This window comes from Taudactylus pleione, unplaced genomic scaffold, assembly GCF_031769625.1.
Source record: "Taudactylus pleione unplaced genomic scaffold, aTauple2 ptg000012l, whole genome shotgun sequence".
In the NCBI taxonomy this organism is placed as follows: Eukaryota; Metazoa; Chordata; class Amphibia; order Anura; family Myobatrachidae; genus Taudactylus; species Taudactylus pleione.
In genome coordinates, this window is record NW_028284415.1 from 9538336 (window position 1) to 9555037 (window position 16702).

A 16702-nucleotide genomic window follows, 5' to 3' on the forward strand; every position below is an offset into this window, starting at 1 on the left:
TGTCTACACAATCTAGGCACATAGGACTATTTGGTGGATATTCTAGGCTATAATACCTTACTTTACAATGTGTTTATGTACAGGACACCATGGAAATGTGTACCCGGGAAACAGAGTTTAAGAGCATATTGTTCGCTCTGTGTTATTTCCATGCTGTTGTGGCAGAGAGGAGAAAGTTTGGCCCTCAGGGATGGAACCGTTCTTATCCCTTCAACACTGGAGATCTCACCATATCCGTCAATGTGCTGTACAACTATCTGGAGGTCAACGCTAAGGTAGGATATAGACCTTCAGCTATGGGGCATTTTATTGTCCATTGTATGAGGTGCTGAGACGAAAGCTTAGGCTCAATATTTTTACCACCAACAAGTCCAGTGCATAAAATAGTCCAACAGAGCTATTGTAGTATTCCTTTCCTTGACGCGTTTCTCCGGGTTTGAGGGTCCCGGTTTCCTCAGAAGGTATAACATCTACTGCTTTCACAGAGGGTTTAAATAGCCCTGCTTGTTGTTCATTAGTGCAGTATGTTTCTCAGCTGTTTTTTAATTATTTCAGATGTTTTAGCTTCTATTAATGAATTACCCTGCACTATTACAAAACCCATAGTGGATGTTTTTTTTTTTTTACATAGTATCTTACATACAAATAAATATACAATTATAAATGATTAAATAGCAATGTGAGAGTCTGTGTTACTCAATTAGTTTAACCTATAAGGAGACATATTTATATTACAATTCTGCTGACTGGCAAACATGTATAAATTAGACTAGAATATAGATCCCATATTAGTGAAACATATATAAGGTACTGTAGTGGATTTAACATATGATATATATATATATATATATATATATATATCATAAAAAAATACAAATAAAATGAAATACATTGAAAATAAAAACCAAAAATAAAATTGAAGGTAAAAATAAATTGACCATGTTAAAAATTAGACATTTATTAATTAATAATGTCTTAATCAGTGAACAAAATAATCATGTTTTTAATTGCAAAATATAAAAATGTCGGTTGACACAAATCTTATTGCTTGAGAAAAACAAATAAAATGAAATATTTTTTTTTTATAAAAAGGGAAAATGATATGTATTAGAACATACTTTAAAGCATAATTATAGAGGCACTAGCATCTTGTAATACTACTTTACATCAAATATAAAATGAACGTAGTTTGGGGAGAAAAAAAGGAAAACTCTCTTTTTGGGGGCACTCTAATGCAAAAATATAAGTTAAATTAATAATTAACCTTTATTAGATATACATTAAAAGATCATACCCGCCACAGTACACCTGAGTGATGTGGGTCACGGCAAAGGGGTATCAACAAACGAAAAACAGAAACATGGGATTTAAAAGTAATATCACAAGTTTTGAAAGCTGAGTGAAATATTACAAGGTGGTATCAGAAATTCAGTAATGGTGTAATCATCAATTACTTTTCTGAATACCTTTTCATATGGTATTAAAACCAAAACAAATTTATTATCATGGTGCAGTGACCAAATCAATATTTTTCTCCCCAAACTACATTCATATACATATAATCAAAAGGGGAGCACCTCCACGCTTGATATCTATGACACCCGTATTAGGGTTCAACCATGACAATTGTGGACTGACCTACTTTAATAATATCTTACATCATTCTTTAATCCTGTGCTCAAATTGTATTCCTCCATTCGCCCTTCCCTGGTTTATGTAATCAAATATAAAATAACTGCATATAAATATAAAGCATTATTATAATTCACCAAACAATATCTATATGGAAAGAAAAGCGAGAACCAGGTTTTCAGAATATTACTATTTTCATTTTTGTGTATATATTAAAATTTGCACACACTCAATAGTGTGTAGAAAGCAACTCAAAAATGTTTACTATTATGTAATAGATTGATCTAAAATATGACTAGAAATACCAAGCTAATTACTACTCACATAGTTCTATGCTATGACTTGTGTTATATTTGTGTCCTAAAACTCTACCATAGTGTATTCAGTTGCTGACATACCTACTAAACCTATAACATGATTTACCCAGGTAATTGGACTCCACGTGCAGCAGAGAGATATCAATCAGTTTTTACCTCTCCAGCTGTGAACTAACTACAAATCTCAGCATGTTTAGATATGCAGATACGCAACGAATCACAAGCCACATTGAAGTATATGAATATTAAACATATCACTTGAAAATTCCATTTATCTGGCATAATTTACCCAATTAATTGCCAAGTGTTGGCAATCTATGAACAATGGCGCTGATTCAGAGCCGGACGCTCTGAATCTGAATCAGGGCATCTTTTTTTTTTTTTTTATGGAGCGGCCTCCTCGCCGCTCGCATTGCTGTGGGTTGCCACCCACATCTAATGCGAGCGGCCAGGATGATGGTCAAGACCATCGCGACCATCGGGTTTGCGACGAGACCTTGTGGTAGGGTCTCATGGCCACAAGCCTCAGGGAGCTTTCGACTCAAACAGAGCCGAAAGCTCTCCCACTGACATCACTTGTGATGTCAGTGGGGCCGCCCCCAAATGGTAGGCGTGCTCATGGGAACACCTCCATCTGGGCAACCACCCCCCCCGGCCTGCCGACTAAAGGGGGCGTGCTGTCACTCAACATCGACAGCACGCCCCCTTTGGTGCGAGACCCGGAACGACGGATTGCCCGTCGCTATCCGGGTCTCGCGCATGCGCACGACTGAGCTGACTCAGTCGTGCGCATGCACTCTGGGTCACCATCGACCCGGTTGTGAGCGCTCAGCGCTTGCGACCGGGTCTGAATCAGGCCCTCTGTTTGATCAGTTATATAGTATGCTATGCAATGATATGTAATAAAATGGTAAAATTAAAAATATTGCATTGAATAAGAACATGTATCTAGTCTTTATATGAAATAGCCATAATCCCATTATACCGAATTGATGATCAATTCTGTGAATATTTATTTTTTCTCTAATTTATTAGATTTTTCACTTTTATGTGTAAATCTCAATCTATCCTGTGCACTCTGGTGTATTATGGGATATACAACCAGACTGCCACATAACCTACTGTTATATAATTCTACAAATATGAACAGTTGAAGATCTGAGAAACATTGCCTGTTTGTGCTGACATATGCAGATGGTAGGGTCAGAATTTGGTGTACACAACATGAATCCATCTTGTCTTGTGTCTACAGTTCAGACTGGTGGTGGCAGTGTAATGGTGTGGGGGCTGTTTTACTTTCACACACTGGTCACAGCCTGATTATTGTTACTGACCATGTGCATCTCTAACCAGCTTTTAATGGCTACTTCCTCCAGGATAGCACACCATGGACCTGATTCAGCATGGATCGAAACTGCTAAAGTGTACGCAGAAGGCTGATTGTTGTGTACTACGCATGCGCGAAGGCTTCACTGCGATCATGGAGAGCCATCGCAGAATGATTGAAAGGCAGTGAGCATTTGGGGGGTGGTGACGGGGGTTGTTCGGCGAAACGCAGGTGTGCCTGGCTGTTTGAACGCTGTTGCATGGGCGTGCATAAATTATTCACTGCTATGGCAATATACAAGGTTAGCAATTTCTGAGTAAGGTCTGTAATTCTGCGTGAGGGGCCGATGTTACCGATGTATACGCAGGACTGCAAGGTATTACGGATGTGAGATAGTGGTAGTGGGCGTCTCTATGCCGGCTGCGCAACGGAATTGCGTTAGCATTCATTAGCATATTTTTGCAGTGGGGCTGCGTGCGTAATCGCAGCTGCGATCTGTAGTGAATCAGGGCCCATAAAAACTGAAGTAGCAGACTCTGTGAAAATCAATACTTGTGTCATTCTCAAAACTTTTGGTCATGGCTGTATATGTTCTATCCTTGTGTTTCTTTCCGGTGTTTGTATTGTATGTAAGTTTTTTAAGAAAATTAGATCAGATTCCACTGGGGCAGTGACTGACGTGTGCTAAAAAAATCAAAACACTATATCAATGGACAGTATTAAATAAAATTATGTTTTTATCGACCTTTGTGCAATATGTTGGTGCTAATTAAGTAAATAATAATAAATTGTATGCCAGGAGTCATTTGTATTTCAGTAGCATGGGCATGTAAAAGTATATTAGTAATGTCAATTCTAATAGCACTCTTACAGTATAATAAATATATTATCCTGTGTGTTTAAATCAATTAGCACAGTGAATATTTTAGTGCTTTTCATTTCTTTCTCCTGAAGAATCTGCCACATCCAGGAAATCTATCAGACTTTATTCTAGTTTTCTGCTGTGCTCTGCTGGCTGATTACATGGAGGAAGTTATTGCAGGGTGTGTGCCAACCAGATGTGCCCAGTATTCTGACTCACAGCTGCTCTCCAACTTTTACGCCCTAATACTTTGTGTTTCAGGTCCCCTATGACGACTTGCGCTATCTGTTTGGTGAGATCATGTATGGAGGTCACATCACGGATGACTGGGACCGGCGACTGTGCAGGACTTATCTGGAGGAGTTTATAAAGCCTGAAATGTTGGAAGGGGAGATGTTTTTAGCCCCTGGATTCCCACTTCCTGGAAATGCAGATTACAATGGTTATCATCAGGTATTAAATAAATTCATCAGGCAGGAGGACCTGTATGATCTTTTATCAAACATGAAGTCATAGAGCATTAACAAAAGTACTAGAAGAGAGATAGCACTACTAGAGATGCAACAGAAGTACTAGAAGAGAGATAGCACTACTAGAGATGCAACAGAAGTACTAGAAGAGAGATAGCACTACTAGAGATGCAACAGAAGTACTAGAAGAGAGATAGCACTACTAGAGATGCAACAGAAGTACTAGAAGAGAGATAGCACTACTAGAGATGCAACAGAAGTACTAGAAGAGAGATAGCACTACTAGAGATGCAACAGAAGTACTAGAAGAGAGATAGCACTACTAGAGATGCAACAGAAGTACTAGAAGAGCACTACTAGAGATGCAACAGAAGTACTAGAAGAGAGATAGCACTACTAGAGATGCAACAGAAGTACTAGAAGAGAGATAGCACTACTAGAGATGCAACAGAAGTACTAGAAGAGAGATAGCACTACTAGAGATGCAACAGAAGTACTAGAAGAGAGATAGCACTACTATTTCGCTTGTACTACTGTCTAGCTTGCGACTGAAATAGACACTGGATACTTTTCAGGTGTAATTTTCCTTTCTTCGTATTTTGAAATTCTGCATGACATAGAGAAGAGATGGCATGAAACAAATCATTCTATCCTTCTGTAATAATTCATATACATTACATACAGTAAGTCAAGAATACAACAATTACAATGTTTGATGTATCATATATAATTGTCTTCCTGACTTTTCCAATACATACGCTGTACATTCTACTGTTCTAAATCTTGTTTCAGTATATTGATGATGTCCTACCAGCAGAATCTCCCTACCTGTACGGCCTTCACCCCAACGCAGAGATCGGCTTCCTGACTCAGACCTCAGAAAAACTATTCCGCACTGTGTTAGAGATGCAACCCCGTGATAGTAGTATGGGTGAAGGTGGAGGGGTCACTCGGGAGGAGAAGGTATAGACACTGGCGGCATATACAGTAGACTTGTTTGTGCATTTATACAAAAGGGGGCATGCTGCATACTGACCGACTTTCGCTAAACCTCTTCTGGGAGAGTCCGGAGGGGACAACCATCTCCAACAGACAGGGTGGCTTGGCGCTGCATATTTGTCATCGATGCCCCGTCCTCTCTGTTTAAAGTTGCAATTCGTGGCATTTTACAAAGGCGGCAGAGCTACTCTTCATTATGGCCCAGGCTGTTCAAAGCTGCAGTTTCCAGCATTTAACAGTGGGGGTGCAAATTTAATGGGCAGCACCAGGAGATGGGTCAACTCTGTTAAAATTCAGGACTCTCCCTAACCTTCCAGGAAAGTTGGCAAGTATGGCATGCTGCCAAATACATATATCTAATTCTTATTTGCTTAGAAAAGGAAAATGTACTTTATATGAAAATTTTGCGAAAACTGGTTTACACCAGTATTTAAAATTTGTATCTAGTACAGTATGCAGTCAATACTTAATAGCTACCTTCACACACCTGATGCTTTAGAACACGTCATTCTTTTTTTCATGTGATGCGCTGGGGAGGGGGTCTTTAGCTGGGCTGTCTTTTGGGGTGCCCTGCGCTCAAGATGCGAACCCCAGAGTGTTAGGGACCCGCTTGAAGAGGTGACCTTGACGTTGGTGGGCAGGCCCGTATCATTGGCCAACGATATGCTAACTACCTCTGATATATAATTACAATATACATTTATATCTGAACAGTAATGATCGCTTAGTGCATCTGCAATTTCTTTTCCTGTGTATATGGCTTGTTACATTAGTAATGCAGTCTTCCTTTGTACTCTTCTTGTCTCCTCCATCTTAGAACAAAAGTGAAATGTAAGTTGTTGGCATAAATGTGTAAATAGTACAGTCATTGGGTTTATCAGACATAGACATGTAAAGCTGAAATAATGGCCCTTTTTCCATTTAGAGTACAATGTATATTAGGGGCATTCCAGGAATTAATATGTATTTGTAGTAGCCAGATGTAGGTTAGTAAGCAAACTGTATGTAAATGTATTTATAACATGCAAATTATGTCAGCAGTTTATGGTGGTATGGCTGCAATATAAGGCATACATTGGGTTAATATTGCGATGACATCTCTTCTGAGACCAGATACTTTCCTGATTTCACCAGAATACAAAACAGTCTACTCTGAATAGTGTAAATGAGGACATTAAAACATGAATGGCAGGGTCAATCTCATTGTACTAGACCAGTGGTTCCCAAACTTTTTCAAACGATGGCACCCTAGAGTATCAGCATTTTTTCCACGGCACCCCTGGATAAAAGTTTCTTATTGAGAAATTCAGCAAAAGTTAAATGAAGTAAATGGTGCTTATATGTCCCTTAGGCTCAGTTATGTGGTGGGTGACAGGGCTGCGCTTCTTTTTGTCCACATATTATTTGATTGGCAGCCATTAGCACTGATTTTGCCTATCACACTGACTAAAAAGCATTTTATTTGATACTGGAACACCAACCCGAGGCACCCCAGTTTGGGAACCATTGTACTAAACAACCAAACTGAATATACAGGACATATTAAATGAGTAATATCAGTTTGTAGGAGTAAAATGTGAGAACTCCCCCCCAACGCATTGGTCACTCCTTCAAGGTGGAGTAACTCATACCCCATGCTATACTTCACCATAAGTGTAGTAATTTAGGGCCTGATTCAGAATGGGTCCTGCTAACTTACTCACAGACTGGCGACAGTATGCTGCCGTTTTTGTGGGTGGGTAGGGAGCGGCGATGCCCTCCGTTTCCTGAAATGGAGGCGTGTCGACGCCGTTGCGGGGGAGGGAAGAAGCCAGGATCTCTGTCGCCTGACAGAGATTTCCTGGCCTCTTCCTCTAAACTGCCATGGGTCACCGCAGCCGGCCGATGTTACGCAGATTATCCGATGCTGCGTTGGACAATGCAGCTCCGATAAGTAATACACAGGAGGCATGATACCTCCTGCTGCATTTCCATTTCTGCAATGGTCGCAATTGCAAAGCTGCCTGCGTGCATACATCATATCTATAGCCTGCGTGCAGCTTTGCAATTACGATCCTTGCAGCATCAGGCCCTTAGTACGACAGTAACTCCCACTGTCATAACTTCGATTGTTCTCCCTTAAAGTATAAAAATAAAACAAAATAATAAAAATGGAATAAACTCTTTTAATGTTTTAAAGCAAGAAAACAAAAATAAGACTATTTTTTACAAACTAAACTTATAAGTCTTCTAGTAACAGTTTTTAAAAATAAGTTCTTTGGAACACATTTGAATCACAATCGTTAGTAAAAATGTAACTAATGAACAATTAGAAATAATTAAAATAAACTTAGTCAACTCAGTCTTAATAAGATCACTCTTGACTGACATCAAGGCAGGTACCGAACTAGGTGGGGTATGAGATACCCACATGCACTTTACTCACGGCACTATGCAAACTGGTAACGTCGCAGCTCCAGCTACATGAAACGGCAACTTGCGCACTGTATTGTTTTTAAAGTTACAGGAGTTTAAATCTCGCTGGGGTATCACACCACCCCTAGTTCACCGAAAATGGTTAATTATCTTGTCCTGCAACATGAAACCTTGTTTTTACACATGGACACAGATTTCTTCCATCAGAAGACGCAAACTTGTGCTACAATTCAACCAACACGTACGTCGTGGGCTAACCCATGCTCTTTTCCTATAAATGTGTGCAGTATATCAACAATAGGTACAAGGTATCATAAAAGGAGGTCTGCTATGCAGGACATGGGGAGCCATCATTTAGCATATTACAGCCGTTATAATCTTAAATGCTTATACCGTTCCCGCTAGGCTGCTTTAGCGGGGCACTGCTCCCTGCCCGATTTCAGAAGGACAGAATGTGCCCCGCACCACTTGCTACAGTAAGTAGATTTGTAACTGCCCTTTGTTGCTTGCCTGCTTATTGAAATGATAGCAATTAGATGCAATAGGTGTAACATGATTATATAGTGAATCGTAGTTGCAAATCTCTAAATATTAACAAAGGGGTGCATCCACTACACGATTTTAGCAGGCGATTGAACGATAACGACGTTGTTATCGTTCAATCATTTAAAAATCGTTTATAAATCATGCAGTGTTTGGTCGTTAGCGGGCTCCCGCTGGTCGTTTGATCGTCTCGTCAGTCGACTGAACATGCAGGTCAATTTCACTTGATCTATTAAAGATAGTTTGCAAATCGTTCAGACTGAAAGATAAAATTTCAAGGAAAAAAATCAAGGGAAAATCGTTTAGAGATTGGACAGGGAGTAGATCGTCTAGTGGATGTGCCCCTTTAGTCAATTTTAAATTTGAAAATAATTGTGCAGAGTTATGATGGAATATCATGTTATTGTTTCAGTTGTAGCTGTAGATGTTTCAGTTCTTACTGACTTATAGCCATGGTATATTTTTTTTTTATATAAGACATCCAAACCCATGACGTGACTCAGAGAAGACTAATGATGCACCCTTGTCTTTCAGCATATGTAGATGTAGGGTCCCTGTTAGTGCAAAGGTGACATGTGCCATACAGGGGAAGCCTGCTATTTCACTGACTGGGGATAACTGATCTCTCACATATAGAGCAGCAGATTTCCTAATCCTCAGATCTGTCAAGGATCCAATACATTCATAATCATACATTTCCAGGCTTGCCAAACACAGTACTAAAAGTCCAGGCAGCAGTGTGTGAGCAATCATCCCCCAGAATCCTTCACTGCTGAACCGAAGACTTGTCAAGTTTACATCTCATCTTTCCAGGACTCTAGCAGCATGACACTTGCTACACATGCAGGAGCAGTCATAAGTATGGCTATACAGAGCACTAATTAGCACATATTGAATAGAACATGCACTTATACAATGCTGCGGCATTCATGTCAGCCTTCCTGCTGTCTCTGGATGGAAAGATGGAGGATTCTGTATTGACATTGCACCCCATTGTGCTATATTACTAAGACCCATGCACTTAGAGGACAGGGAGTTCTTTGCTGACGGATCCTTATAATACACAACTAAAATGAATATTCGTCATTCAATCAGAAAGTATGTGCATTAATGTACCCTCTGCTGACAACTATATTTAATGCTCACAGAACTAACTGGTGGCTCCTCACGGCCTTTTCACTATGGTATTAATTAAAGAAAGTAAACAACATCCTGCAGAGAAATAACGCAACTTATTATGTTTATCATTGTACTATAAAAACAAAAACAGACATTTCAGCCAGTAGCAGTATTTTCACTGCTGCATGATCTGTCATTTTATAGTTGTTACAGTGCATTGCAGAACTAATGGGATGTTTCAGTTTTTTAAGGCGCATCAAGTATTGGTGGGAATAATTGAAGTGTAAATCAGAATGTAATGAGAATAGATTTTGGGCAAAATTTACTAAGCGGCGGTTTGACTGCAGTTTCCATTCTATTTTAAACCCCGGGGGTTTGGTGGTGGTTTTGCAGCAGTTTCTAAATGACAGCCCTGTCCTATTCTATTCTAAAATGTGTTTTGACTGTGGTTTGGCGGCGGTTTTGCTTTCTGCAGATTTACTAAGGCCAAAACCGCTGCCATCAAAACACATTTTAGAATAGAATAGAACAGGGCTGTCATTTAGAAACCGCTGCAAAACCGCCACCAAATCCCCGGAGTTTTGAATAGAATAGAAACCGCCACCAAACCACCGGGGTTTAGAATAGAATACAATCCGCCGTCAAACCGCCGCTTAGTAAATTTTGCCCTTTGTGTTTACAAATGACAAACATTTTTTACAGTTGAAATAAGCCAAAAAATTGTGAAGACTTTCCAATGCTTACAGAAAAGACTGATGAATTTGTTTGACACTTTGGGGATTTTATCGGACTGAAATATGTTGTGAACCCCCCATTTCTGTATATGTAGATCTCTGCTTTTTTGATCTATTGGTGAGAAAGGGTGTTTACATATAATTATCTCACACACAATCTGCGCCACAGTAAAGCTGGGTACACACTGGCAGATATATTGGCCCATCAATTGATTGGCCAGTATATCTGGTGCCCGTTGGTCAGTGTGTACAGTGAACGACTACGGTCACGTACATATCGTGTTGGCTGTGATGCACAGCCGATGCCCAATATAACTGCAGATATATCTGACCATCATGCTGTATGTATGGGTGGTCAGCCGACCACCCGTACACTGGCAACGGCGGCCACCAGGAGTTGGTTGCGACACGCACCCGGCCAGCGGGACCCAGCCCCCTCCAACACACATGATGGTTGTTCAGTGTGTAATACATGTCCGCTCTCGACTATAAAGCTGTGCTACCAATCCCTGTCACACAGCTCTGTGGGAAACTTAAAAGCAGAGATGGAAGATTCACAGCCTGCCTATTTTCTTCATTTACCTGTTTTGATGAAACGGCCCAGACATCACCCTCATTGTGTGAAACTGAAATGAGCAGTGTTTCCTACCAAACACTGACACCAGTTTTCCAGATATTGCAGTCAGCCAAACAACCATGACCGTTGTGTGTGCAGACATCATCCAAATACATCACAAATGCTGGGCATACACTTTATAATTATAGGGCCAATCCTCCGATATCCCTTATAATTGTACTGTGCGCGGCTGACCAAAGTTAAAATATCGATCATCCAGCATACCCATCTGATGCAATGTTTCATAAGTTAAATGTCGGCTGCATCACGCAGTGTATACCCAGCCGCAGCCGACCGTCAGACATTTTCCCTGTTCCTTCACAGTGCTCTCCTCTCCAGGGGAGGAGCACAGATATTGGGGCCAATATACTGTGAGATATCTCACAATGGGGGAGATGTATGAACAGGTGACATTGGGGAGGAGTGGAGGATACAGCTTTTCATCAATTTATTAATGTGGGGTTGGGTGGTAAATGACAGGGGGCGCTATGCACCCATCTTTATCCGTGCTGCTGTCTACAAGATCGCGTGCAGATATGCTGGGCAATGTATGAATGGTCAGTGGCACTGACCGTTTCGACAGCTGCAGCTATCGATTTCGGCAATGCTTGCGAGATCTCACGCATGCCCGTCTCGTCGGTACTGCTTACTGCTTCGCCTCGGTAAAGAGACAATGCTGGAAGAGCACGGTGTGTGCCGCTATAATACATCTGCCCCAGTGTATGCCTGTGATATCTGCAGGGTAGCAGACTGCCAGATAATATGTCTCTCAGTCTGACAGGCATTTTATCTGGCAGTGTATGCCCAGCATTAGGTAATACTGCTAGATCTGGTCAGAGGTTGGACATTGAATTTGTGTGGCTAAACTGGGGATATATCCAATTATTAGTTATTCATTCAGAGCAAATGTATGTGCCATGAGTCAGAACCTTTAAGCAGGGTTACTGACTGATATTTGCCACTGTGAGAGACCCTTGGCTGCATTGTGCTAAATATTATTTCTATAATTAATGTATCAATCCTATATTCCTAATTCAATGTATCTGTTCTAAAAAGTATTCAAAAATACAATAGTACAGGTCACTTTTTGCTACAACAAACCCAAACATTTTGTTAGATTTTCTTTTTCTTTTTTTTTTTAAAGTAATGCATTTTATTTAAGGAGATGGATAAACTGTATAATTCTTCCTGGGTCTCTTTCACCTGAAAGCTAAGTAATGTATAACTCTGTCATGGGAGTAATAATCTTATCTGTCGTTGTGTTAATGTCCCATGCTGTTCAGAATCCCCTCACAATACGTAGGATCAATGCACATACAGAGATTTGTTAGACAAGCTGTTCCCTTGCCACAACCACTGTACATTACATTACTGAAGAGATGTACTGAATTATTGAGCAGCTCGATTAAACTAACATTGAGTGTGTTTGTACTAGTGGCTCAAAATATTATTTCTATAAGCGGTGAATTTGTTGGTAGAAGTCTCAAGCCTTTATTATTGGAAAGTGTTGTGCTTATTTCGTACACGTTTATCAAGAACAAGCATGCTTCTCCACTTGTAATGAGAAGGTTACAAAGCCTGCTAGCTCTGGGATAATGTATACCTGTTTACAACTAATGGATCCTTTTGTGCTCCATAATAGAGTTGTGTAGTTTAGCTTGCTCAGTTTATTGGCCTGTTACACAAAGGTCACAATGCATCAATAAAGGTTGTACGTGGATTATGTTCTGTAGACGAAACTAGTGCATTGTACAGTATAATCCTCCAGAGCTTTCATGCATCATATCTGATACCCTATGGCCAGCATGAGCACAAAGAGGGGAAGGCAGACTTTGATTTTGCTCATGTACAATCTGGTATATTAACAAGATTGAGTAATCCCTCCACAGGTGAAAGCAACATTGGATGAAGTCCTAGAGAAGCTTCCTGATGAATTTAATATTGCAGAACTTATGGCAAAGGCGGAGGAGAGAACGCCGTACATTGTAGTCGCTTTCCAGGAATGTGAGAGGATGAACATGCTCACCAGTGAGATGAAACGTTCACTTAAAGAACTCGATTTAGGGCTGAAGGTAAGGAGGCTTGCATTCAATGTCATTTGCATTGTACAATGATAGCCACTAAACAGTTATATAATATAGCAATCTGTGTTGCTAAACCCTACATGTATTTCATATACCAAATTCTGTAAGTATAATATATATAGATATACACACATGGGGTTCTCATCCACTTTACCCTACACCTGCAGGAGCTTCAGTTATGTTTACCCAGTTCCCAGAGAACAGGATAGAGAACATACAAGAAATAGAAAAAGCACATCCTCCTCCTATGACATCACATGTAAGAAACAAAAACATGAGCCTAAGGGTGGGCACCCTTTTCTCAATTATGGGACACTAGAGATATTGGAGTCGTCCCAAAGCTGCCACTAGGGATGGGTATGCTCTAGTGAATGTATGAACACACAACCAGTTGGTGGCCCTATACAGCTTCACAGATAAGGCCAAGCAATAGTCTGTTTTGTGGATATCACTAATCCTCTAAAAATAAGTCCTCATAGCCCAGTCCACAGTCAGAGAATGAAGAGACCCCTCTTCTTCTGGAGACCTACTATCTCAAGTTGATATTGTAATATCATGATTAATGTGAAAACTGGATACCACTTTTGACTGAAAAGAAAGCTTAGTCTGAAGTACAGGCTGACTTACAGGACAGAGCGACCAGAATGGAAACTGTTCTAGCAATTGAAATGGTCAATAGAAAACTGGTTCAGAACTCCTTGTAACTTAACCGATCAAAAGGAGAATGCTGTAAGACAATCAACCCCAGATTGAAATACTAAAGAGTTATGGAGAGATAAATTGAGTTAGTCCTTAAAATACATCCTGTAAAAGAAATTGGTATGTAATGCCGGCTATCGTGATGCCTCCTGTCAATACCGACAGTGGCATCCTGATGGTTGGTGTCCCGACAGGGGTCAGGTAAGTATACTATCCCACCCTCCCTTCTTGTAGCCTAACCCTAACCCACCTCACCCCGCACCTCAACCCTCCCAGTTAGTTCCTGAACTAACCCCTTAGTGCCTAAACCTAATCCCCCCCCCCACCCCAGTGGTGCCTGTGCCTAACCTCCCCCCCAAAACCTAACGCTAACTGCCCTAAACCTAACCCTCCCAACCCCACGGCTATCAGAACGGGCACCTCAGACTTACCTTGTTCAGACATGCGTCCTCCTGGATTCCGGCTTCAGAATTAAGATAGGGGGTCGGTATTTCGACGGCTATCTTAACTCCCTTGTTGAGATTTCAGCGTCGGCATAGAGACATCTTGGCCGCATCCCCTGTAAAAATGGCTGTACTTCCAATAATAAGGACAAAGTTTTTCTCAAAGAAAACCAAAAGAGCTGAAACCTGAATCTTCAGTTAACTATGTCTCATCCTCAAATCCAGACCCCTGTAAAAACAGTAACAACTTGAAGAACCTAAAGGAAGATGTAGGAAATCCATCCCTCTCACACCATGAAATATAATAAAATAGGCAACATCCAGGTATACCTAATAAAGTGACCAATCTGTTCAATCACATCCCAAAGGATTGATACTTATTGGATTGAGATCTGGTGACTATGGAGCCTGTTGGAGTACACTGAACTCCTTCTCATGTTTGTGTAATCAGCTTGTGATGACATGCACTTGTGTGACCTGGCATGTTTTCCTTCTGGAAGTAGCCATTAGAAGATGGTTATGTGGCCACAATGTTATGCATAAGATCAGTAACAATACTCAGGTAGGTTATGTTATTTAAATAATGCTCAGCTGGTTTTAAGGAGATTAATGAGTGCCAATAAAGTACACTATTACAACACCACCAGTCTGAACCGTTGACAAAAGGCAGAATGCCAATTTATGCCAAATTCTGACCCTACTACATATTACTATATAGATTAAACAGTCCAGTGAGCCTTTGCCATTTGTAACCTTCCTGCTCCTATCTGACAGGTGTGGAACACAGTATGGACTTCTACAGCTGTAGCCCTTTAACTTCAAGGATCATAGATGCTATTCTACATACCACTGTACTAACAAGGCATTGATTCTGTTTTGCATACCATTCTCTGCAAACTCTAAAATCTACTTTGTCTAAATTCCTAGGAGACCAGCAGTTTTTGAGATACTATAATCACCCAGACAATTATACTAAATCCTCATTAGGATGTTTGGTCAGAGCAACAATTGATCCTCTTGACCATTTCTGCATGTTTTAGGAATTGAGTTGTCACATGATTGGTTGATTAGATATTTATATTAATGAACAAGTGTACCTAATACAGTGTCTTTCATACGCTAAGGAAACCAGTTCCCAGGTTCTAAGCATGGTCTGATTCATACTCTCAGCCATGAAGAAAAGGCCCTTGGATTAACAGGTCTTGCTATGGTGGCAGCTGCCAAGATCTACCCGCCACCATGTTGAGACCACAACCTCCACAGGCCATCGGGTCCTAATATGATAACTGGTTCCCATTTTACTTTCAGTACTCTTGGAAGAAACGCCACCAGGTACAATAAGTAAATGAGAGGAAAGTCACACAACATTGACAGGCCCAGGCCATTACATATTATATGACATTAGGTAGGCCTCAGCTGTAAGAACAATGGACTTGGGTGGCCCCTTCACACTCCATTCTGTGCCATCAATCAAGAGAACTACACTAGGAATGGAAATGCGTATGGGCAAAGGCAAAATTCGCAGGTGATTGCCACCTCACTGTGTCCTCACTAGATAAAAGATAAATGGATAGAAATTTGTGTGGTACCTGGAATTTATGATCCATCCATTCCCACGTCTAGCTAACTAAATCCTCATAATCCAGAGAACAAGGGAATTAAACCAGATGCCTTTACCGATGCTTATACCAAGAAGTGGCTGGAACCTCCAATTATATTTTTTCCAGGATGACAAGTTCTTTGTTTAATGCCCAAATCTAAAAACATCTGCACCATGCTGAGCCCTCATACACAAACTGAGGGAAAGCATTCATGTCAGTCATCACTTCCTCCTCTTAATGTGATGAAGAGTCAGACTCTGACTAACCTGTGCCAGAAATACAAGCAGGTAATGCTTTTGAAATTAAGCAAGGGCATTCAAAGTGTTTTGCAATGAGAAGACATTAATCAACCCCTGCACTGATGACGCAAAACTGGTAACCCAAGCCTGCTATTCCTGATCAGCTGCCACAAAACCCAAATGATCCAGAACAACCAAACTTGGAGGAGCTGCTGGAAAGGGACTTCCACCTACATCCTCTGGGAGTTAGACACTAACTTAACAAGCTGAGCTATGGAAGCAGACATAAAGCTTTATCAAGCTGATTCTGCCACCTCGGATGCAGTACCCTCTGACATGTGTTAGACATGACCCTCAAGCTTGGCAGGCTGCACAAAGGGTGCCAGCTCCTGATTGCACCACTGACCATCTAAAAAGGAAGTTTAAGCAGTTAGCTACTTTAATAGTATCTGTCCCAGCCTTTTCTCTCTGGTCTAATATGATGGAGCAACAAACAGCCACAGCATGAGAATAATAAAATACAAAAAGAAAATGAAAATGAACCTGCAAGATAACCTATGGAGCACAGTGAATTTGAGGAGGCTAACAACTGGATTACTGGA

The 16702-nt window shown here is 40.7% G+C and overlaps 1 protein-coding gene across 1 annotated transcript in view; it reads left to right on the forward strand.

Annotated features, from left to right (window-relative positions):
- DNAH9 (dynein axonemal heavy chain 9) overlaps positions 1 to 16702 on the forward strand; it is a 319894-nt gene that overhangs the window by 290286 nt on the left and 12906 nt on the right. The window contains exons 64-67 of the mRNA XM_088468617.1: positions 84 to 275; positions 4400 to 4591; positions 5401 to 5571; positions 12924 to 13106. Coding sequence (XP_088324743.1) covers positions 84 to 275; positions 4400 to 4591; positions 5401 to 5571; positions 12924 to 13106 — 738 coding nt within the window. The remainder of the gene's footprint in view (positions 1 to 83; positions 276 to 4399; positions 4592 to 5400; positions 5572 to 12923; positions 13107 to 16702) is intronic.